The 20,331-nt window shown below is 57.8% G+C and overlaps 6 protein-coding genes across 6 annotated transcripts; 3 read left to right on the top strand and 3 right to left on the bottom strand.

Annotated features, from left to right (window-relative positions):
- Window positions 1–800: 800 nt before the first annotated feature.
- CONPUDRAFT_135236 (RNA-binding domain-containing protein) lies at window positions 801–2,098 on the top strand. Its single transcript, XM_007766793.1, has 5 exons — window positions 801–887; window positions 942–1,008; window positions 1,075–1,220; window positions 1,278–1,406; window positions 1,466–2,098. The coding sequence occupies exons 1-5, from the start codon at window positions 840–842 to the stop codon at window positions 2,042–2,044; spliced, it is 969 nt and encodes a 322-aa protein (XP_007764983.1). The 5' UTR covers window positions 801–839; the 3' UTR covers window positions 2,045–2,098.
- A 466-nt stretch (window positions 2,099–2,564) lies between these two features.
- On the top strand, window positions 2,565–3,086 carry CONPUDRAFT_21168 (uncharacterized protein; the record flags this gene model as incomplete). The annotated part of the gene is made up of 2 exons (XM_007765764.1): window positions 2,565–2,730; window positions 2,890–3,086. Coding segments are annotated over 2 exons (363 nt in total), but the record flags the coding sequence as incomplete, so codon positions are not given.
- Window positions 3,087–3,810: 724 nt separating this feature from the next.
- CONPUDRAFT_80078 (uncharacterized protein) lies at window positions 3,811–6,340 on the bottom strand. The gene is made up of 6 exons (XM_007766130.1): window positions 6,267–6,340; window positions 5,958–6,054; window positions 5,789–5,845; window positions 5,627–5,699; window positions 5,175–5,509; window positions 3,811–4,967 (listed from the first exon to the last, which is right to left on the bottom strand). The coding sequence occupies exons 2-6, from the start codon at window positions 6,003–6,005 to the stop codon at window positions 4,905–4,907; spliced, it is 576 nt and encodes a 191-aa protein (XP_007764320.1). The 5' UTR covers window positions 6,006–6,054; window positions 6,267–6,340; the 3' UTR covers window positions 3,811–4,904.
- A 62-nt stretch (window positions 6,341–6,402) lies between these two features.
- On the bottom strand, window positions 6,403–12,102 carry CONPUDRAFT_142052 (uncharacterized protein; the record flags this gene model as incomplete). Its single annotated transcript, XM_007766792.1, is given in 14 exon segments — window positions 6,403–6,544; window positions 6,883–6,971; window positions 7,063–7,085; window positions 7,198–7,414; window positions 7,434–7,463; window positions 7,520–7,604; window positions 7,639–7,744; window positions 7,891–8,023; window positions 8,121–8,278; window positions 8,380–8,859; window positions 8,991–10,248; window positions 10,296–10,973; window positions 11,095–11,495; window positions 11,562–12,102. Coding segments are annotated over 14 exon segments (4,281 nt in total), but the record flags the coding sequence as incomplete, so codon positions are not given.
- A 491-nt stretch (window positions 12,103–12,593) lies between these two features.
- On the bottom strand, window positions 12,594–17,696 carry CONPUDRAFT_142051 (P-loop containing nucleoside triphosphate hydrolase protein; the record flags this gene model as incomplete). Its single annotated transcript, XM_007766791.1, has 8 exons — window positions 17,186–17,696; window positions 17,063–17,112; window positions 16,755–17,006; window positions 15,929–16,703; window positions 15,836–15,876; window positions 13,621–15,784; window positions 13,078–13,534; window positions 12,594–13,020 (listed from the first exon to the last, which is right to left on the bottom strand). Exons 1-8 carry the CDS (start codon window positions 17,580–17,582, stop codon window positions 12,594–12,596), a joined length of 4,563 nt encoding a protein of 1,520 aa, XP_007764981.1. The 5' UTR covers window positions 17,583–17,696.
- Window positions 17,697–17,829: 133 nt separating this feature from the next.
- Window positions 17,830–20,026, top strand: CONPUDRAFT_98603 (thioredoxin-like protein; the record flags this gene model as incomplete). The annotated part of the gene is made up of 8 exons (XM_007766790.1): window positions 17,830–17,861; window positions 17,909–18,262; window positions 18,322–18,524; window positions 18,579–18,843; window positions 18,895–19,261; window positions 19,352–19,625; window positions 19,715–19,864; window positions 19,936–20,026. The coding sequence occupies 4 exons, from the start codon at window positions 17,830–17,832 to the stop codon at window positions 18,806–18,808; spliced, it is 819 nt and encodes a 272-aa protein (XP_007764980.1). The 3' UTR covers window positions 18,809–18,843; window positions 18,895–19,261; window positions 19,352–19,625; window positions 19,715–19,864; window positions 19,936–20,026.
- Window positions 20,027–20,331: the final 305 nt, after the last annotated feature.

Raw genomic sequence — 20,331 nt, 5'->3', positions numbered from 1 at the left:
GTCAATACCTGGGATGATTCCTGTCGTTGCACATGTTCAGTCTCAAAGGCAAGCGAAATAAATCCGGAAGGCGACTTACCATCAGAGAGAGGCGGGCACAACGTGTCCCATCGCGTCTTCATCCTCAGCTGCTGGTCTAAGACAGGACCTGGAGTTGCAAAGCAGAAGTTGTTGGTGTTCACAAGTTTCATGAGAACAGGGTCCATGATTGATGCAAAAGGAAGTGAAGCAACGTCGGCTTCTTCTACCACGGAGACATGAGGAAAACGGCGATGGCGCAAGATCAAACACTCACTAAGATAGGCATCGGATAGGCCCATGCAATGACTCCGAGTATTCAGGGCCATAGCGCGAAGCTTCGGAAACTAGCAAAAAGAGAAGGAATGAGGTGAGGAGACGAAGGTCGACACAGAGGGCTCTTTTATGCCATGCGTCCAGCTCAGCGTAATTCAAAGAGACAAAGCGACCCATACCCGGTTGGCGAATTGTCGAAGCACTAAGACCCAGAATGCCAAAGCACATGTCCCTATAACATCTTGTGGCTTTGTTCGACAAGAGCGATCAGCAAATTGTCCAGCACCAGAGCAAAGCAAGGACCCTGCAGCGGGCGAGTGACCCTGGTCAGGCTAGCGACACTATCACACAAGACTAGCAAAACTCAAGATCGCAAGCAAAGCTAGCAGGTCCGGAAATTTGAGAGGGCCAACAACCTAGGAAATGAAGCTGAAGGTCAAAGAGCACCAAGCGCTCAAAAGGGGCCGTTTGACGTTTCGACGCGTATTACCTAAGCACCCTCCCCTCTTGCTCGCGCCCAACTTGCGCGTCCGCCCTCGCCTGCTATGTCCCGTCCAAATGATGACAGGAACCAAGAGGCGACAGTCTATCTCGTAAGTCTTTCCTTTGACTATGTTTTCTGTCAACAATGCTGAGGACAGGGACAGGGTAACCTAGACGAACGATGTTCAGACGCGCTCGTTTGGGAGCTCATGCTCCAGGCCGGACCAGTCGGTGCGTAGGCCAGGCCGCGCTCGTTGACGTTTGCATTGACTATGTTGGACTATCGGTCATGTTTAGTCAACGTTCATCTTCCCAAGGACCGTATTTCAATGGCCCACCAAGGATATGGCTTCTGTGAGTTCCTCACGGAGGAGGATGCAGAGTACGCATGCAAAATCATGAACCAGATTAAGCTGTGGGGAAAGCCTATACGAGTGAACAAGGTGTGTATGCTAATTGTCTGAGATGATATAATTATGCTTATCCTTTTTGCATCGCAGGCCTCGTCAGACAAGAAGCAGCTCGACGTCGGAGCGAACCTGTTCATTGGGAACTTGGATGACAATGTCGACGAGCGGTTATTGTACGACACATTCAGCGCATTCGGTCTCATGGCTACGACTGCCAAGGTGCGTCTCCCCCTCATCTATCTGTCTCCATCCCTCCAACACATCTCTGTGCTTTCCAGATCGCCCGCGACCCCGGCTCCGGCATGTCCAAGGGCTACGGCTTCGTCTCCTACATCGACTTCGAATCCTCAGACGCCGCCGTCGAAGCCATGAACGGCCAATACCTCATGAACAAGCCCCTCACCGTGCAATACGCGTTCAAAAAGGACGGCAAGGGCGAGCGCCACGGCACGTCCGCCGAGCGCACGCTCGCCGCGCAGGCGCGCAAGAACAACGCGCTCCCGCCGAACCGCCCCGGCGCGCCATTCCACGGCTCGTACCAGGGCCAGTTCGCGGGCGCGCTCGCGGCGCCGCCTGCCCAGCCCGGGCCCGGTGGTATGGCCCCGCCCATGGCGCCCCCGCCTGGGTTTGCGCCGCAGCAGACGGTCGTGCCGGGGCAGGGGATGCCGCAGATGATGGGCATGCCGCCGCCTGGGATGGGGATGCCTATGGGGATGCCACCACCGCCGCCGCCTATGGGGGGTATGCAGCCGCAGGGGATGTTTCCTCCTGGTGGATTCCCGCCACCCCCGCCGCCTGGGTTTGGGCAGGGCATGCCTGGGGGTGGGATGCCTCCACCTATGCAATATCAGCAGTAGCTTGAGTCGGCTGTGTTGCTTCAAAAGTACTGGATGATCGATGTTGTATTCGTTGCTTGATAAAAGTAGACTGCAATATATTACACTTTGCATCTTTGAGCTTAAACAAAAGGTTCTTGTGAGCCTTATTTACAGTGATGCTCAGCAAGTAGTCAGGGCGGTGAATTTGAGAATCTTTTGCACGTAAGTAGCACCGAATATTCGGAGGACACGTCTGTCGACTGTCCGAGTCCGAGCCGCGTCTGCCATCCGCTCTTCCTCATTACTCCAATGTCAACAACAACAACTCTCGACTACGCGTCAATAGAAAGCTCCAAGTACGCTCTATCCGAACCTCATGCGTCCCAGACCCTTGCTGACCATACCCACGTCCCCCCACGGCACACCCAGATGGCGCAACCTCCCCCCAACACCCGGCTTTACCTCCGCGCCCTCCCAGTCCTCCCGCAGCGGTAGCACCGGCGCCATAGGCAGCGCACAGGCCGCCTCAGCGCAGGCCACAGCGGCGACACACGCGTCACTCAAGCACCGGCGCGCGTGGGACCTCGCCATCGCGCCCGCCAAGTCGCTCCCCATGCAGGCGTTCATGCTCTACATGTCCGGCGGGGGCGTGCAGGTCTTTTCGCTCGGCATCGTGTTCATGCTCCTGCTCTCGCCCATCAAGAACGTGTTCGGGATGAACACAGGTGCGTCTGACCGCCCACGTCCGCCTGTCGAGGGTCGCTGACGTTCTTCGCTGGCCTGTCTCCTCTGGTACCTAGCATTCAACCCATTCAACCCCGTTCCCGCACCATCCAGCCCCGCCCCCGCGCAGAAGTCATCCCCTGCCGCCAAGGCCAAGACAGCCCCCGCCTCCGCCTCCCCGTTCCTCTCGCCGAACCTCAAGGCGTTCGAGCACACCCTGATCCCGCAGAAGACCGTCTACGTGATCTGCAACCTGCTCACGCTCGCCGTCGGCCTCTGGAAGTGCCGCTCGATGGGTCTGCTCCCCACCGGCACGGGCGACTGGCTCGCGTTCGAGACGCGCGGCGCGGTGAGCGTTCGGCTCCCGTTCTCTCCACTCGCATATATTGGATTGCATCGTTTTGAGGTATTCGTTCTGACGATTCTGTTTTTCTCTGCAGGCTCCCGAGATCCTCCTTCGCTGAACGTGTATCCATTCTCTGGAGTTTACACGCAGGTCACCATCCCGCTGCCGTATAGATGAAGTTTGCGTCGAATACTTGGATACGGATGAGATAGGAGAGACACAGAGAGGGAGAGGGAGAGCGACGACTATAGACTTCCACGATCCACTCCCCAGCGCCCGCTTCTTGTAGATGCGTCGGGTTGGCATAGGTAGCAACACCGTCACGCTCGACGTAAAGCAACCGCACGTGCCATCCCGTATGACCGGTGTAATATAACGCAGCACCATGCATCGCTGTCTTCCATATGCACATTTTCTCTCTCAACCACAAGTCAGAGCATACGGACGTAAAGTTCCCATTAATCACTTGCCAAAAGCCATAAAAACGCAAGTACACAACTAGACCCGGCGCTTCTGCAGCCTCGAAAGGAACAGCCGAGCATTTAAATGATTTATTTACAGTAAAGCCGAGTGGTCCGACTCGTAGGAACGGATGGAGAGGTAGAAATGCGTCCGTACGTAGTACGCGATAGACTTCCACATGAGCTCAGACGTCAGCTTCTGTGATACATAGGCCCACCAAACCGCAAACCTTTTCAACATCCCATCACACATCCCAAATCCCAATTCATATATCCCAAACCTCAATTATTTTCCATCTACCCCACCCCACGACATCTATAGCTACTAATGATCATGAGCGCAAGATCCATATCTCATATCCCAACTATAACTACGTACGTATGTATACTCTTCATAATCCTCTCCCCCATATATGCAAGAAAAAGCCGTATACGCGCGCTTCCAAAGACGAAACGAAAGCGCGGAGACAAAAAAAGGAGGGCAAGTGTGTATGTGTTGTACGTTAAGAAGAAAACCGTGAACCTGAACTTGGTTGAACTTGAACTCGAAAAGCCCTCAACCGTGACCGCGACCAAGGGAACCAAACCACCGCGACCACCGCCTTATTGACACATGAACTCCAATGACGGCGACAAGAAAACACCCATGCACACGCAGAACGAACGAACGAACGAACGAGCGTACGCATCGCACGCACATACACGACACAAAACCGCCACCCCGCACGCTCACAAGCGCCCTTTAGCCGAGCGCCTCAAAGCAGGCCACAAGTCGCCACTCTAAAATGCCGACGAACATCGACCAAAAACACGCCGCACGCAGGCAGAAAGACGGTCAGCGCACGAGCACCGACCGGTGTCATTACGGTTACGGGTGGGGTGAGGAGGTACTAAGATCCAGGACTGGGGCAGTGAATGGAACAGTGACTGGAACTGGAACCGGAACTGGGCTGGTCGCAGGGGGGGTAACTGGTCCAAGAGTTCCTTCTAGTGCGGTCCGACCAGCCAACCTAACGCACAACGCAAACACAGGTTGGGGGAGGGAAAAAAGAAGAGTATAAAAAGACAGGAAAGGGGAAAAACATGAGAACGCGCAGAGAAAGACGGAAAAAAGGGATATATGAGGCACGATCGATAGGGCGTGGGCGGAGGGAAGAAGAAGAAGCGTGAGTGGTTCGTTAAAAAGAGGTTGAGATTGAGATTACGACGAGCCGAGCCGGAGAGAAAAGAAAAGAGAGAAAGGGGTCGTTAGGCGGGTGGTGAACGGGGGGCATCGATCGTGCAACAACACAGAAATCGTCATGCAGAAAAAAAGTGGAAATGAAGGGCCCGAGTCAATATATGTGTGCTAATCCGCATATTTTTTCCCTCAGGCAATAACACATTTCGGCTTCTTCTTCACAACGGGCGGCTCGAGCGCTGCGACGATGGCCTGTGCAAGGGGGAAACAAGCAGCGTCAGATCAGAAGTTAAGACGTCGCATCAGCAGCGCCCATCAAACGAGTCACGTGGTACAATGGGTGTCCAATGGGTGAAAGCGGGAACGGAAAACGGACACGCGACACGACGGTGGCGATAAGCTCGCTCCGGAGTCGCGAAAAGGAGAAGGAAGAAGAAAATAAAAAAAGAAGAAACATACCTCGTCAAACACGTTCTTCAAGCCCTTCTGCGTGAGCGCGGAGCACTCGACGTATTTGACGGCGCCGAGCTCGCGTGCGAGACGCTCGCCCTGCTCGCTCGTGACGGGCCGTTGCTTCTGGCGGGCGAGCTTCTCGATGACCTGGCCGTCGTCGCGGAGATCGACTTGCGTGCCGACGATGAGGCAGGGCACGCCTGGACAGTGGTGGTGGACCTCTGGGAACCACTTCTCCTTGACGTTCTCGAACGACGCGGGCGACGTCACGCTGAAGCAGACGAGGAAGACATCCGTTTGCGGGTAGGACAAGGGCCGCAGCCGGTCGTAATCTTCCTGACCTGGATATCGGAAGGGAAGACGTCAGAGTCATGTCACAGTGACGAAGCGAGGTAAGATCCAGCCGAAGGGAGAATTGGGGCGACGGGAGAATGGCTCAATAGAAATGGGGGACTCACCTGCAGTATCAAACAAGCCTAGCGTATACGGGTCCTCTCCAATCATGACGGTGACGGCATAGTTGTCGAACACCTAAAACGACGATGGTCCATCAACCGTGTCGGCTAACCGGAGCCCACGGAGGGTGGACAACGGTGATGGAGGAGGGAAAGCCGACGTACAGTAGGGACATATTCGCTCGGGAACTTGTTGGTGGTGTACGAGATCAGGAGACAGGTCTGGAGCGGACAGGCGAGGACTAATCAGCATGGGGGCACGAAATGAGGGGAGGGGGTGGGGACAGGCAGGGTCGATGTGGTGGATGGATGGAGGGATGGAGTGTCTGCGTACCTTGCCTACGGCACCATCACCGACGACTACGCACTTGATTGTCTGCATTGTGGAGTATTACGAGTAGAATGCCTTTCAAGGACGATTGGCTTGGCACCTGGAGGAGGAGGAGAAGGCGGGTGAGCAGGCAAAAGGACGGGGAGGGGGGTGAGGCAAGCAAAGGGACCGAAATTAGAAGGTGAGAGGTTGAGTTGGGTCGGAGAAGGCGTGTTGCAGTTGCGGTTGAACAGCATGACAACGAAGCTGTGCTCGTGCTGCCGCTCCTGCCAATGGCACGGGATGGTAATGAGCTGGAGGAATGAGACTCACCAGGAGATGGGCTGGAGGGGGTGTAGGGGGCTGGGTGCTCGGCGGAAGGGTCGGGGACGGAGGGCTGTTTGGCGTTGCGTGCGGGAGGAGAGGCAAAGGCAAAATGGAACGAAACCCAGGCCACGCTCAGACGCACCGCTATCGCGCGACTCTCCCTTATAAGGCAGTATTTTACCACGCCCCCAACGCGTCCTCCGTCCACCACCAGCGCATCTGCCACAACGGCTACCCGGTACCCATCACCGATCACAGGCCATACAACCCCTGGTGTCCATGATCTTCAAGATCGTACCTAGCGATCCTCACATAACCCGACATACGCAGAGACAGGCAGTGGCAGCAATCGACTACTCTCCGCTCCGACCGGCACAACCATATGCGCTACCAGGTTCATCAACCCCAGCCCCAGCCCACGTGTGCATAAAGATACACATTAATTATCTTATCGCGTACGCGTCATTATAATCAAATTATACAATGCAAAAAAGCGTCTCGACGACGACTCCAAAGACAAGCAACCAAAACCTCAAGATCATGTCTGCGTCCGAACGTCAACAAGTCTCAACCGAGCGTAGAGTAAGAATGAACACGCGCATGGCCAATCAGCTAGCTGTACATCGGTGGAAGATCCCACCAGGTAAGCTGCCCCTCCTTCGTCCCAGCCACAATGTACGGCGTGTCCGCGGCTGTCGCCCGATTGAAGCACTAGAATGCACAAAACGAACGCACAAGTGCGCATACAACCACCCGTCAGCATCGAACAATCCTCATGACAACGCAATGTCACCACACGCACCACGGCACTCTGTACCTTCTCATCTGTTCACCCGAGGGCGCATACATACAACCGTCCGTCGTCCATCAGCAAAATCCTCCATAACACACACCAAAGTAACCCGTATCCAGGGCTCTTTGGTGATATTGCACTCACCGGTCTGACAGTCCAGCCCGCACACCACCCCGCCCTTGTCCGCGTCCCACACCAGCACCTGCCGGTCCGTCGCCCCAAACAACACCATCTGGCCCGTCGCGCCGAAGCTGGCTCCGAACGCGCTCGCCGCGCTCTCGGCCTGCGGCTGGTACACCTGCACCACCTTCCCCTTGTCCGTTATCGAAATATTAACGAGGCTCGCGCGCCCGCTGTCCGTCTGTGAGACAAGCGCATACCTGCCTGTTGGATGTATCGAGAGCTTTTGTCTGCAACGACCATTAATCACGGTTAGTTCCACTGATGTCACGTGTGAAAGACGCACATCTTCGACTTGAGGAAGGCGTAAGCTCTCAATGTCCCGTTCGGCACTTCGCTGTACCATCTGCATTGACGCTGCTGGTAAGCCCCTGAGAAAGTCTGCAATATTTTCGTCCAACTCACAGCACACCGTCCCCCGTCCCGCCCAACAACGCCTCCCCATCGTCCAAAAACTGTATCGCAGTCACATTCTGCCGCAGAATCGACCGCTGCGGCAACCAGTTCCCTGCTTAATACACCACCACCGTCAGCTCCTTGTCCATATCCCCTTATCTCTCCACATCTCTCCGCTCGCCATGGCAAAGAAGCCCGGGAAGCAACAAAGAGCAGGAGAAGAAGCAAGGAAGCATAGCGAGATTTATGTCATAAACACACCTTTATTCCGTATCCACAATTTCACACCCAGCCGCGGAAACCCTATCGCAAGCCGATCGCGCCGGTGCGCGAGGCACGCCGCTTCCTCCTTGCCCGCGTCTAGCAGTTTCGTCCACTGCCACTGGCCCAGTGGCTGCGTGTGCCCGTAAGTATCAGAAAAGGCATGAGCACGAATATGAATATGAATATAGAAGGCGAAGGACAGAACAGAAAGAAAGGAGAAAACGCACATCGCGCGTCCACTGGCTCACCACCCCGTCCCGCGCGAGCGTGAGGAGCGACTTGCCGTCCATCATCCACGCGGCGGCCACCACCGGCGCGTTCAGCGCCAGCCGCGCCGTCTCCTGCCGCTGCGCGTTGCTCCATATTCGTATCGAGGAGTCGTTGCCTGTCGTGTCGTGTATACGAGAAAAAGAAATCCCTGCTGTCTCAGCACCACATTTTCTTCGCTGGCGTACAAGCGAACAAGGGAGAAAGGGAAGGACGCACATATGACAGCAAGCATCTGCCCATCCGAGTTCAGCACGATATCCAGAACCTCCGTGCTACCTCCTTCTCCTCCCCCTCCCCCTTCTCCTTCTGCGTCCGCCTCTCCACCCGAGTGTACCCGCCCAGTAGCCGACGGCGCATGCGCCGGCCAACTCGAGTCCATACCGTCAGCCGCACCACTACTCGAAGAAGCAGAAGCGTGCTCGAGATCCACCGCCTTCTCCTTCTTGCGCGGCACGTCCGACCCCGCATTCGACAGCGCGCGTTTCTTGCCCTTGGCGTCCGAACGCGGGGACTCCTCTTGCTGCTGCGGCACCACCACTACCTGGTGCCCGTTCGCTTTTGAGGCGGAGGCGGAAAGAACTGGTGCGGGCGACTGCCGCTGTTGCTGTTGCTGCTGCTGCTGCTTGGACGAGCACGCCATCTGCGCGAGCTGGAGCGCGCTCGCTTGTTTTACCGCCGAGAGCTCCGCTAATAGACCTGTGACGGGATGATGATCCCGGACAAATGCAATCGTTGAGTAAGGGCTTGGTTGGCCTCACCGGCGGCGGACAGCGGACTCGAAGGGAACTAGGACTGGGGTTGGGACGGAGATGGGGATTGGGACTGACCTTTGGTCGTCGGCGACCTCAACGACTTGTCGTACAGCACGCTGCTTGACCGGCTCGAGGACTTCTTCTTCCCCTGTGCCTTCGTCTGGGTCTGGGTCTGGGTCTGGGAAGACTGCCCTTGCACCTTCGAAGGCACCTGCGAGGGAGCAGCAGCCCCAGGAGCACCCTGCCCCTGCCCCTGTCCCTGCCCCGTCGGTACCGAGGGTGGAGGCGAATAGCTCGGCGGCGGCGACGGTGACGAATACGGCACGAAGCCCGACAAGCCTGGTATGTCGTCTTCTCCACCCCCATTCCCATCCACATTGTCATCCCGGCTTGCGCCCCCGGACCGACGGGCAGACGCCCCGACTCTCGCCGTAGCAGGCCGCAGCACCGGTGTGGGCGACTCCATCTTGACCTGCACAGCGGGCGTGCTAGACGCGGACGCCGTCGACGGCGCAGGCTCTGCACTCGGCGCGTGCCCGTTCGTCAGCCTGTTGTGGTTCCATCCGGGCCCTACGACGAGCCGCTTCTTAGGCCCAGCAGGCGGCTTCTGTTGCTGCTGCTTCGGCTGCTGCTGCTGCTGCTGCTGCTGCTGTTGCGGTACCTGCTTCTGCTGCTGCTTCAGCTGCACCCCTATCCCCGCCCCCGCCTTCTCCCCGCCCCCCTGCACATACGTCGGCCCAACCCCACCCACCCCCACCCCCGCCCCCGCTCCAGCAGCCACGTCCACAACAGACCTCAGCGCCCTCGGCAACAACATCTGCGCCGCCGGCCGTATACCCAGCGGATTCGACACCGAGCCCGTCGCCGCAAACGTCAGCCGCGGATCGTTCGCAGACTCGACCTTCGTGTACGTCTGCTGCTGCTGCTCGTGCAGCTGCATCTGCTGATACGCCGTCTGCAGATCGGGCCCAGGCCCAGGGCCTACCCGCTGGCTCTTGCGCCCTGTGCTGCCAGAGGCCGCGATGACGGCGTCCGAGGGCCGGCTGGGCAGCGCGGCGGTCGAGGCTGGTGTCGCGAGCTTGGAGGTCTGGCTGCGCGTCTGCATTGACACGGAAGGGGCGGCAGTGATGGGGGTGGTGGGGGTGTAGCTGGGTTTGGAGGAAGAGGGGAGGGTGCGATTCGAGGAGGACATCGTGCGTGGGCCTGTTACCTCCGGAGGCGGCACGGGTGGGGGTTGTGCCCACATGTTGGGAGGGTTGCTGTTAGATGTAGCAGATGACGGAGGGGTGAGTTGGCTCTGAGACGTTATGTCAGGTATTGCTATAGGCGTAACCTAAAAATGGTCAGGGGAGAGAAAAACAAGGGGTTGAGATCACGTACCCGAGGCTGAGGAATCGGTATCGGTTCTTGGTGGTAGACTGGCGTCGGGGCCGCACTGTACTGGGTAACCGGAGTGGGGATTTGAATAGATTCCGAAGGCGGTGGGTGTAGGACCTGCTCATCGGCTTGGGGAGTGGAAGGTATGGAGCGAGACTGGTTATCAGATGTCCTCGGTGATCCCAAAAACTCCGTAATATGACCACCAGATACAAACGGATTCCATGGCTTCGGCTTATGAATGACAGGCTCGTCCCGAGGCGGGGACCGGGGTGACGAGTCCCGAGGCGGCTCGGAAGCCTGCTCATAGGGAGTAGAGTCGAAAGGCGGATCGCCGTCGTTGAAACTTGTCGAATATGAGAAAGTATCGTCTGCGAAGAGGCCAGGAACTTCAAACGGCGAGGTTGATTTGGGGCGTGTTGGAAAAGCAAACCCGATCTTTTGTGACTCGTCGACCATGGTAGCGTTTGGGCTGTGTGACCCCGAGCCGGACGTATGAGGGTCGGCCATGGTGATCGACATTGAAGAGGCGGGTCTGCTCGTCGTCATTGTCGTGGATGGAGGCGGAGGTCGTGATGACGCCCTGGATGGCCCGGCTTGTTCAAGCAATAAGTTGTCGCTGCCAAGGGGAGATGGTGTGACCTCTGTCAAAGGCGAGCTAACAGGGAGAGGGAGAGGAGACTGGGGTGACGAAGAAACTGGGGAGAGGCTCATGGGAGACAAGCTACGCGCATGAGAAGTGTGGTCTGGTATCTGCTCTCGTAAGCCTAGGCAAATTCGCTCATACTGGACGTTGACTTACAGAAGACAACTCAGAAGAAGGCGAAGGCCGCACCAGAGTTTCGACAGTTATCTCGTCAGACATGTTTACCTGTGGTGGGGAGTGAGAGTCCTCGGTCTCCACAGCGCGAACAGCGCCATCAGACCTTGGTGGCGAAGGTGGAATGTCAATTTGAGCAGCATCATCTACCCTCGATAATGAGGTGCCATCCGTCTGACAAGCGCCTTCTGATGTAGGCGGAGGGAGTATGGGATCAGTCTGAGCGACACTGGAGGATGTCAGCGGCAGGATAGGGTCCGCCTGGACGCCGTGGTCTAGCTTCACTGGCGGAGGGGGAGCAGGAGTGGCCTCGGGTAAGGGGTCTGTCTGCGTTTCCACGGTTGCGTACGTCGTCGCTATCGCCGTCGATGACGTCGAGGTATCTACAGACGAAAACGTCCGAACACATGCTCAGTCGATAGACGAGCGCATGCTCGAGCTGTACTCACCTGCGGTTGCGCTTACCTGCTCGGCCTGCTTCGTCCACGTCCGCCGCATCTTGGGAGGGATAACAACCTGTACAGGCGGCGGCGGCGGCGGTGGCATGTCGACCTGCATGTCCTCGTCCGCGACCTGGGTCTTGTCCTCCTCCTCCGGGGGCGCCTGTGCGCCCTCAATGTCCCCCTCGAGTACTATAGCCTCATCCTTGCCGAACACGCCGTCGGCGGTCTCGAGCGCGAGCAGGATCTCCTTACCGGGCTTGACCTCAATACGTTTGCGGGCAAAGAGGCTGAAGCGCACGGTGGTCTTAGGCTTAGCTGCGCCATCCTCGCCCGCATCCTCGTCGTCCGAGTCGTCGTCGACGCGTCGGAGGACGACGTGCGCTTTCTGGCTGGCGCCGTGCCGTCGAAAGCGGATGGACCCCTTTATACCAAGAAGGGAGACGATGGAGGGAGCAGGCGAGTCACTGTCACTGCTGGGGTCATCCATAGATGGACGTGGGCGGTTGACAGAGGGCTGGGGACGCGCCGGTGTGGTTACAGGAAAGTGGATGAGGAGGAGGGGGTATGTCACTCGTCAAGAGCGTGATCCTATCCGCGACGCGCGTGAGCCACGGTTTGGTCCATGGACCCCGTGGACCCTTGTCTCCTCAACTCCCTCGCGTGACGTCCACAACACCAACCTTCTAATGCATCTAGGCCACACATGGACTACTACAGTATACACAACCCTTTTATATGAAACGCCAGTTGTACAGGCAGCATATTGATTGATAGCAAAAACGTAAACAAGAAAGCATGGACAGCGACGAGATATTGATACATATTCTCCGAGGAACGTCGGAAAGCAATCCGCCACCCCCTCGCGTGCTGCAGCACAAACCGCAGCACACGAGATGGTGATAGGCGACACAACCTGTACACCTGAATAAAAAAAAAGACAATGCATGAGCAACGAGATAAACAGAATATGGACATCAACGACTGAGTAAGCGTTCCTGGGATAGCCACCTCTAAGCAAGCTATCTCAGGAACACTCGCTCAGTCATCGATGTCCATATCCTGATTATCTCCCCCCTCATACATCACCTCCTCTTCGTCTCCCTCCGGTGTACTCCCAGCCTCCTCCTTGCGCGACTCGTCCAGCTTCTGCCGTGCCAGCACCGCAAAACCCTCCTCCGTTTCGTCTGTAATATCATTCTCGTTGATGGTAATCTTCCCCAAACCATCCTGGGCGCCGTCCATATCCATATCCTCCGACGTGTCTTTCGGCTTCTCGCGACAGTTGCACATCTTCTTGATGTGGAACTCGTGCGTGGGGTCGTCCAAAATGGCTCGGGCGCGCTCAGACGCGAGACCTTTTGATAGCGAGGGATTGGCGGCTGTGACAGGTCCGACGATGACGATTCCGTGCGCAAGCACCGAGATGCTGTCGTTCCGCCTGAGCTCGGGGTGCGATTGGCTTTTCCTGCATAATAATGTTAGCACCAATATGTGATGACAGCAAAAGAAAGGGAATGCTGACTGGAACGTGATCCTCGAACACCCAGCCGCCGCAGACCACAGCATCAGATCCGTCACCGGATCCCTCGCGACACTCGGACTAATCAGCTCCAGCACCTCGCTCATCACCTCCTCCACCACCGCAGCCGCCTTCTCGTAGTTGTACGCCGAGTCGACGAGCACCGCCCCAAACACGCTCTCCATGATATCGCTCAGCGCCTTCGGCGGGTCGTACTTCCACGCCTTGAGCACAATCTCTTGGGTGGGCAGATTCTGCAGCAGCGGCACATGTCGGCTGATCGCAATGCTGAGCTCGACGTTGTTGATGAGCAGAATCTGGTGCAGATTAAGCCGCTTCACCGCGACAGACGCGAGCGTCGGCCCGCACACTGCGCGCGAGCGCGCAACAGAAAGCTGGCCCGACGTCGCCCTGGGGTACTTGTGGAACAGGTAGCGCATCACCACCACGTCCAGCAGCGCTATCACACGACCCCATCATCAACACACATCGCCAAGAAAACAAGAAGAAAAAACCACGACACGCAGGCGTGGATGGGGCACACACCATCTCCCAAGAACTCCAGCCTTTGATACGACGCCCCCGCACTCGTCGCAAAGCTCGGATGCGTCGCCGCCTCCACGAGCAAGTCCCCGCGATGGAACTCGTATCCCAGACCGCTCTGCAGCTCCTCAAAGAGCGGAGGAGCTGGAGAAGGGTCCGGGACACGCCCGTACCGCGCACACCACGGCAGCTCCCCGCCGAACGACAGGCCCAGCGCCGTGCCCGCGCGGAGCGCCATGTCCATCCCGCCGTGGTAGAACGCGGCGCCGAGCGTCGCTTCCATGCAGTCCTGCAGGCTCCGCCGCGGGAACTCGCGCTTTGCGCGCCGGGCGGGCGCTTTTGACGATGGTGACTCGGCGGTGCCGGCAGTGAGCGCGGCGGATGCGGATGCGGTGCACTCGGACGGGTGGACGTAGCGCCACGATTGCAGGCTTTGCGTTTCGCTGTTGAGGAATATCTCCAGCCCAATTTCCTTCGCACGCGCGAGGAGCGTGCGGTTGGACACGCTGCTCTGTCGGAGCTTGGAGAGCTGCCCCTCGTGGCGATGTGGGTACTTGTTCATAATGTGAACCGTAACACCGAGCTTGAGCACAGAGTCGCCGAGCGTCTCGAAGCGCTGGTTATTCCACGTATGCAGGGTAGTAGGGAGCGAAGCAGCCTCGATGAGCAGATCGTCTGCGATGGGAGGAAGGCCCAGCTCGAACCGCTGCGCCTGCGCACGATACACGTCCGTCAGGCGCCGGCACACCTTGGGCAGCAGATGAAACGCATTGTAGATGTGCGGGGGGAAATGGACGATCCGACAGCAGTCTCTCGGCGCAAGCAGCCCGAGCCCAACGTCCTGGTTCTTGAACCTGTCCGCGTTCTCCAGCCTCGCCTGCACCCTGTACGCCCCAGACGGCTTCCGCGGCGCATACGTCGCACCAATGAGCGGACAGTCCTTCGGCACATCCGCCTCGCGGTCCTTGCGCGTCCATCGGTTCACCCAGAACTCGTAGTACGTCGGCCACGCGTCCTCCCGCGTCCCAGGCATCGGTGTCGACATCGCCGTGAGATCCTCCCTGATATTCTGCAAAATCAGCGGCCGTCCATGCTGATTCGTGTTCATAACCATCGTCCTCCCTAGATCCTCCTCCTTGACCCTCGACCAGTCCGGCGACCCGTACGGCTCCCTCAGCACTCCCCGGATCTGCGCGTAGTCGATCTCGTCCTCGATTGTGAGCGGCACGAGGAAGCACGTCGTAGGCGCCACGAACCGCCGCCCCGTGACGCAGAACCACAGCCCGAGCTTCGTGTACTCGTCCAGCATGCGGAACCGCTCCCACTCGCTGTCCTCGTCCAGCCTGAACGCGTACGCGCACCGCACCCGCAGCGTGCTGCCCTCCGCCATGAGCTCCACCGGCGGGAAGCTCGTGCCTGTCACGAGCCCCGCAACGACCTTCCCGTCCACAAGCAGCTTGTGCATCCACAGCGTCGGCCCGAGCACCCACGGGTCCCGGACCATCACATCCAGATCATCCGGTATATCCGCCGTCTCGCTGATCTTCACCCCGTCCGCGTCCTCCGTATTCCGCCCTTTCGCGCCCGACGACGGAAGCAGGTAGTCGTCAAACACATTTAGCTTGTGCAATTCCTTCACCGCCATAAACGCCACCGCGCGCTTCGCCTCGCGCTTCGAACGCCGAATCGGGCCTCGAAAGCGCCGCTTGTCGAGCGGCAGCGGCAGACTCGCGGGCAGATCAAGCGTCGCCGCGTAGTCCCCAAAATACTTGGGCGTCGGCGGCTCCGTGTACTGGTCGTGCGGCAGCAGCGAGCACAGGTAGTTGACCAGCCCGATCGCCGAGCCGTACGTCAGCGCCGCGCCCGTGGACGGGACGACATAGCGCTCGCGCACGGCGATGTCTGCCGGGTCCTCCTCCTCCACCTCTCCCTCTTCGGACTCGGAGGAGGGCTCGGGCTCGGGTTGCGGGAGCTGCTCGCGCGACTGGTACACTTTTTTGAGCTCGGGCTCGCTCTCGGAGAGGTTGCGGTAGCGCTCGCGGTGCGTGTCGTACCCCGCCTGCACCATGATCACGAACGCGGAGGTCTTGGTGCGCGCTCGGCCTCTGGACTGGACGTAGCCGACCATATGGTGGACGGGGTCGAAACGGACCACAATATCGCATGCCTACGAGCGAGCGCATCAGTTGTGATCTGCTACATGGCGAAAAACACACACAGGAAAATCCAGCCCCTCTTCTGCAACCGATGTCGCGATAACTATGAACCAGCATTAAATACTGCACGTCCACACAGATCAAAAACAACGCACGAAGGTTCAGCTTCCCCTCCCTAAACGACCTCACAATATCCTGCTGCCTCGCCAGTCCCATCCCCCTCGCCTGCGCCGTCGGCGGCTGATTCTTCTTATGCTGATGGCCCGTCCCATGGCCCACCAGCTCCGCGCACCGAATATGCTCCCTCAACTCCGGAATGCGCGGCAGAATCTTGGCAAGACACATCGCGACGTGCCGCTGCTCCACAAACACGATCCCGTGGAAGCTGCCCGGCGACGCCGAGTGGTGCTCGAGCAGCACGTCCACGAGCGCCTTCACCTTGGGCGCGCACCACGCGAGCGGGATCGTGATGGGTATCTCGGAGGGGGGTGTGGATGCGGATGGAGAGGGGGACGCGGATGGGGAAGTGGAGCCGCGGTCGAAGTAGTGCGTGAACTCGGAGACGATGGCGTCGATGTGCTTGAGGTCGTCGGGTATGCGGTCCAAGAAGTCTTGCTCGAAGTTGTCAGGGGTGCCGTCGTCGACGTCCATCGCGAACGCGGGGTCCTCGAGGTCGATTGGCCGCTGGCTGAGCTGGGTGTCGTAGATCTCTTCGACCTCTTGCCGCACCTTGGCCTTGATGTCGTGGTAGAGGTTCAGGTCGGCGCAGTAAGGGCCGAGTGTATTTCGGGTGACGAAGTACCGCATCTTGAGCTTGTCCCAGGATATGAGCTGCGCGGTGTCGCCCTGGGCGAATACGGATATGCAGTCCCAAAGGGAAGGCTTGAGGTAGATATAATTATCGGGAGGCGGGACGTATTCTTTGATTATCTGAGAGTCCAGGATCAGCCAACTTTATGCCCCCTCAATGCATATACTCACCTCTAATGGTCGTGGCGAGTGTTCCAACAACTCCGCAAGGTGCTCGCGCACTGCTATAACAGTGGCATTAAGGTTCTTCTCGAGTGTAAGCAGGGAACCCTGGGCGTCCTTGGGGTTCCAGATCGGAGACGCAGTCATGCCAAAGACTTTTGGTCTATGCACCGTAGACAGAGTGAAATACTCGCGCATGACGCCGTTGTATGCGTGGTTTTTGCGGGTATGATGGCACTCATCAAAGATAAGTAGAGATACCTGGCAGTTGCGGCATAAACGTCAAAGGCCAAAAATCTGTTGCGGTCATATCTCACTTTTTCGATACTCCAGTGCGAGTGCGTCAATATGTTAAGGAAGATCTGAGCTGCGTACACCCGAAAGCAAAAACAGACGTCTCAACACAGCTCCTTCTCGCAGAGACCAGCTCGCACTCGCACCTGTCATAACGACGACATCCGACCCCTCGAACGACTTCTGCCAGTTCCCCCGGTCGGCAAGGTCGAGATCAAGCGAGCCATGGAACTTCTTGACGCGGAAACTCGACGGCGTGTGCTTGGAGATGAAGCTGGCCTGCTGCTCGACGAGGGCGACCTTGGGGACGAGGAAGACGATGACCTTGTCGCGGGCGTGCTCCTGGAGGACCATCCATTTGATGAGGAGGATGCTGATGAACGTCTTCCCCGAACCAGTGTCGAGAGCTGCGATGACGTTACCCTCCTGCGCACGGCGGAAGATCTCTTCCTGGTAGTTGCGCGGGAGGAGGGACTCGGAGACTGCGGCTGCGGTGGTGGTGCTGTCGGGCGCGGGATTTGGGGTGTCTTGGGAGATGGTCATGCGAGAGGAGAAAGGATAAGGGAGAGAAAGGACATGTAGAGGCCAGCGCGTGTCCGTCTGACGACTATATATCCTGTCAGATCCTCGCGGGGTGGCAGACTGAGGTGGATGAGGAAGAGGTGCTTTGTGCGCTAAACCGGCTGTTGTCGGCTGATCAGATCGCTCCTATCATGATCTCACCACAACAACTGCGGCTGCGTGCACTCTCTACCATAAATCTGCGCATACATCCTCATCTCAAACAACCATGAACATCAACTACAACGAAGACACTGAATTGTAAGTCCCCCCACCCACACCCCACAACTAAGCCAACAAGTTTGCAGCAACGATGCCCTCCGCAAACACGGCATCATCCCCCAGCGCGAAACCACCCCTCCCACACCCTCCCCACCCGGCTCTCCAAAACTAGAAGACACGCTCGATGACCTTGGGGATGACGAACTCAAGGCGCTTGAAGAGGACGTGAACAATGAGGAGATGGAGCGCACCATCGAGGCGTACCGACGGCAGCGCGCCGCCGAGGAGCGCCGCGAGCAGAAGCGCGCCCGATTCGGCAGCATCATCCCCATCAACAGGGACGAGTACACGCGGGAGGTGACAGAGGCGAGCAAGGTCGACGAGGAGGGGGACGAGGAGGAGAGTGGAACAGGTGTCATTTGCTTCTTGTACAAGGATGGGTGCGTTTCTCCTCGAGTCGTCGCTCACCTCTGTATTGAATCCTTTCATCTTTACAAAGCATCCCAAGAAGCGACCGCACATTCGAGCACGTCCGCGCGCTCGCCACCAAGTACCCTCGCTCCAAATTCGTCGCCATCGTCGGTAACAAGTGCATCGAGAACCTCCCCGACACGCGCATCCCCATGTTCATCATCTACCGCAAAGGCGAGATCCGCAACCAGCTGCTCTCATGGGGCTCTGACAAAGAGCGGCGGATGGAGGGTGCGCAGTGCCTTCTCCACTCGGCTGGCGTTCTAACTCACTGTTCTTTCGTAGAACTCGAAGCACTTCTGATTCTATGCGGCGCCATCGACGTCCCCGAGCGCCCACCAGCAAACCAGAACAAGAACGATTCAGATATAGAGGATGAGGAAGATGAAGCGCGCGACCGGGATCCGTCATCACGCATGCGTTCTGCTGCGACCAGCACCAACGCACGGACCCCCAAAAACGTCAGGGCTTCGGTCAAGGACGATTCGGATTCGGAGTTCGAGTTCGACATGTAGACCAGAAAGTGTTTCTTCGGAGTATTTTATCTTAGGTGCGACACATTTATTAGCATTCAAAACTACGCTGACGGAATATCCAACAGGATGTACCTGTAATTTTGTATCCTCTAGTCAACAGAGACAATACCTCAGCGTCGTACTAGTGAAGGTGATGCCCTACGCTGACCCAAATTCTCAAGCCTCGAACTGTGAAGACATTCAACAAAACAAATTCAAATTCGTCAGAAATACACCACGCTGAATCCCACGTTTGTTCCAGTACACTGCGCACGATTAGATGTCATATACATACATCAAGCTTCCTTCTCATCCGCGGGCGCACCCTCTCCCTCCGTAGCTGCCAGAGCGCCCTCAGCGCTCTCCACAGGCGCCTCACCATTCTCCGTCTCTCCCTCCTTAGCCTCGTCACCGTTCTTAGCGTCCTTGCTACCAATAACAGTAGCATTTATCCTGTGAACAACACCAGTGCGTTAGCTTTCAATAACGACGACTGGGGCAGGAGGGGAAAGACGCCACGGAGCAACAAAATCCAAAACTCACGTAATCATCACATGCACTCTCTCCTTCTCCCCTCCACCCTCCGCACCCTCTGCGCTGGGCAGCTCGATCGTAAGCCGCTTGTTGCCCTTCCACCCATAGCTCCCCGTCGCGAACCCGCTCGGCACGAGCGCAGTTGTGCCTAGGAACCCCGGATCCGCGTCCGTCGCTGGCACGCGCTCTTCCTCGCCGTCAGGGATCGCAGGCGGTGTGTGCGTGATATTGATATGCAACGGCAGCGCGCGCGCGAGGAAGGCCGTTTGCGAGACGGAGGTCTGTACACAGTCCACAGTGCAGGTTCGAGTACACGTCAACAACGGGATCGTCAGCGTTTGACCGTGGGGTAGTGGGCATTATGGCGCACCTTGAGCTTCGCAGTGCCTCTTGCCTGCTTACCCGCCGCGCTCTTCGGTTTCCCCGCAGCGCCGCCCTCAGTCTTGGCCGTCTTTGCACTACGTGTCTCGCGCTTCTCAGTGCTGCCAGCGGCTGCCTCGTCAGCGGTGCGTTTCCTACCTCCTGAGGATTCGAAAGGACGTGAGTCAGCTTGCGTTCCCATCACCCAAAGGGACCCGGGGAGATCTACGCACCAGCCATTATGATTGTATATCGTCAAAAGCGTTCGAGAGTTGGTTGATGTTGTTGATCGGTTCGAGGGAATTTGTTCGGTGTACCGTTTCCCAGTGCCCCAGTGACGCCCTTTATAAACTGAAACGAGGGTGTCAAAGCAACGGCGCCACGGGCGCGTCACGGTGCCCACGCTTGGTCCAAAAGTCTGACGTCACGCGTCACGTTGCCACAGGCGCGCTCCCTCGCCTCGCTTAGACGCGTCTGGACACGCGACGTCTCCGGTCCTGATCGGATCGGCCACGCGCTTCGACATCTGCACCGTGCTGCTTCGACCTCATGAGCGATGCTCTGCTTGAAAACTTCATAACACTTTCATAACCCAGCAGTTTTTCATTGTTTGCGTCGCTCGCTCGATT

The sequence above is a fragment of the Coniophora puteana genome, assembly GCF_000271625.1.
Source record: "Coniophora puteana RWD-64-598 SS2 unplaced genomic scaffold CONPUscaffold_2, whole genome shotgun sequence".
NCBI lineage: Eukaryota > Fungi > Basidiomycota > Agaricomycetes > Boletales > Coniophoraceae > Coniophora > Coniophora puteana.
The sequence above is the reverse complement of the archived record's forward strand: the minus strand, read 5'-3'. Positions and strand labels throughout refer to the sequence as shown.

Coding starts and splice junctions, on each gene's coding strand:
- CONPUDRAFT_135236 (XM_007766793.1), top strand. CDS start 840: ATGTCCCGTCCAAATGATGACAGGAACCAAGAGGCGACAGTCTATCTC. Junction 888..941: donor AAGAGGCGACAGTCTATCTC/GTAAGTCTTTCC, acceptor GGACAGGGACAG/GGTAACCTAGACGAACGATG. Junction 1,407..1,465: donor TCATGGCTACGACTGCCAAG/GTGCGTCTCCCC, acceptor TGTGCTTTCCAG/ATCGCCCGCGACCCCGGCTC.
- CONPUDRAFT_80078 (XM_007766130.1), bottom strand. CDS start 6,005: ATGCAGACAATCAAGTGCGTAGTCGTCGGTGATGGTGCCGTAGGCAAG. Junction 5,846..5,957: donor GTGATGGTGCCGTAGGCAAG/GTACGCAGACAC, acceptor TGTCCGCTCCAG/ACCTGTCTCCTGATCTCGTA. Junction 5,700..5,788: donor CGAGCGAATATGTCCCTACT/GTACGTCGGCTT, acceptor TCGTCGTTTTAG/GTGTTCGACAACTATGCCGT.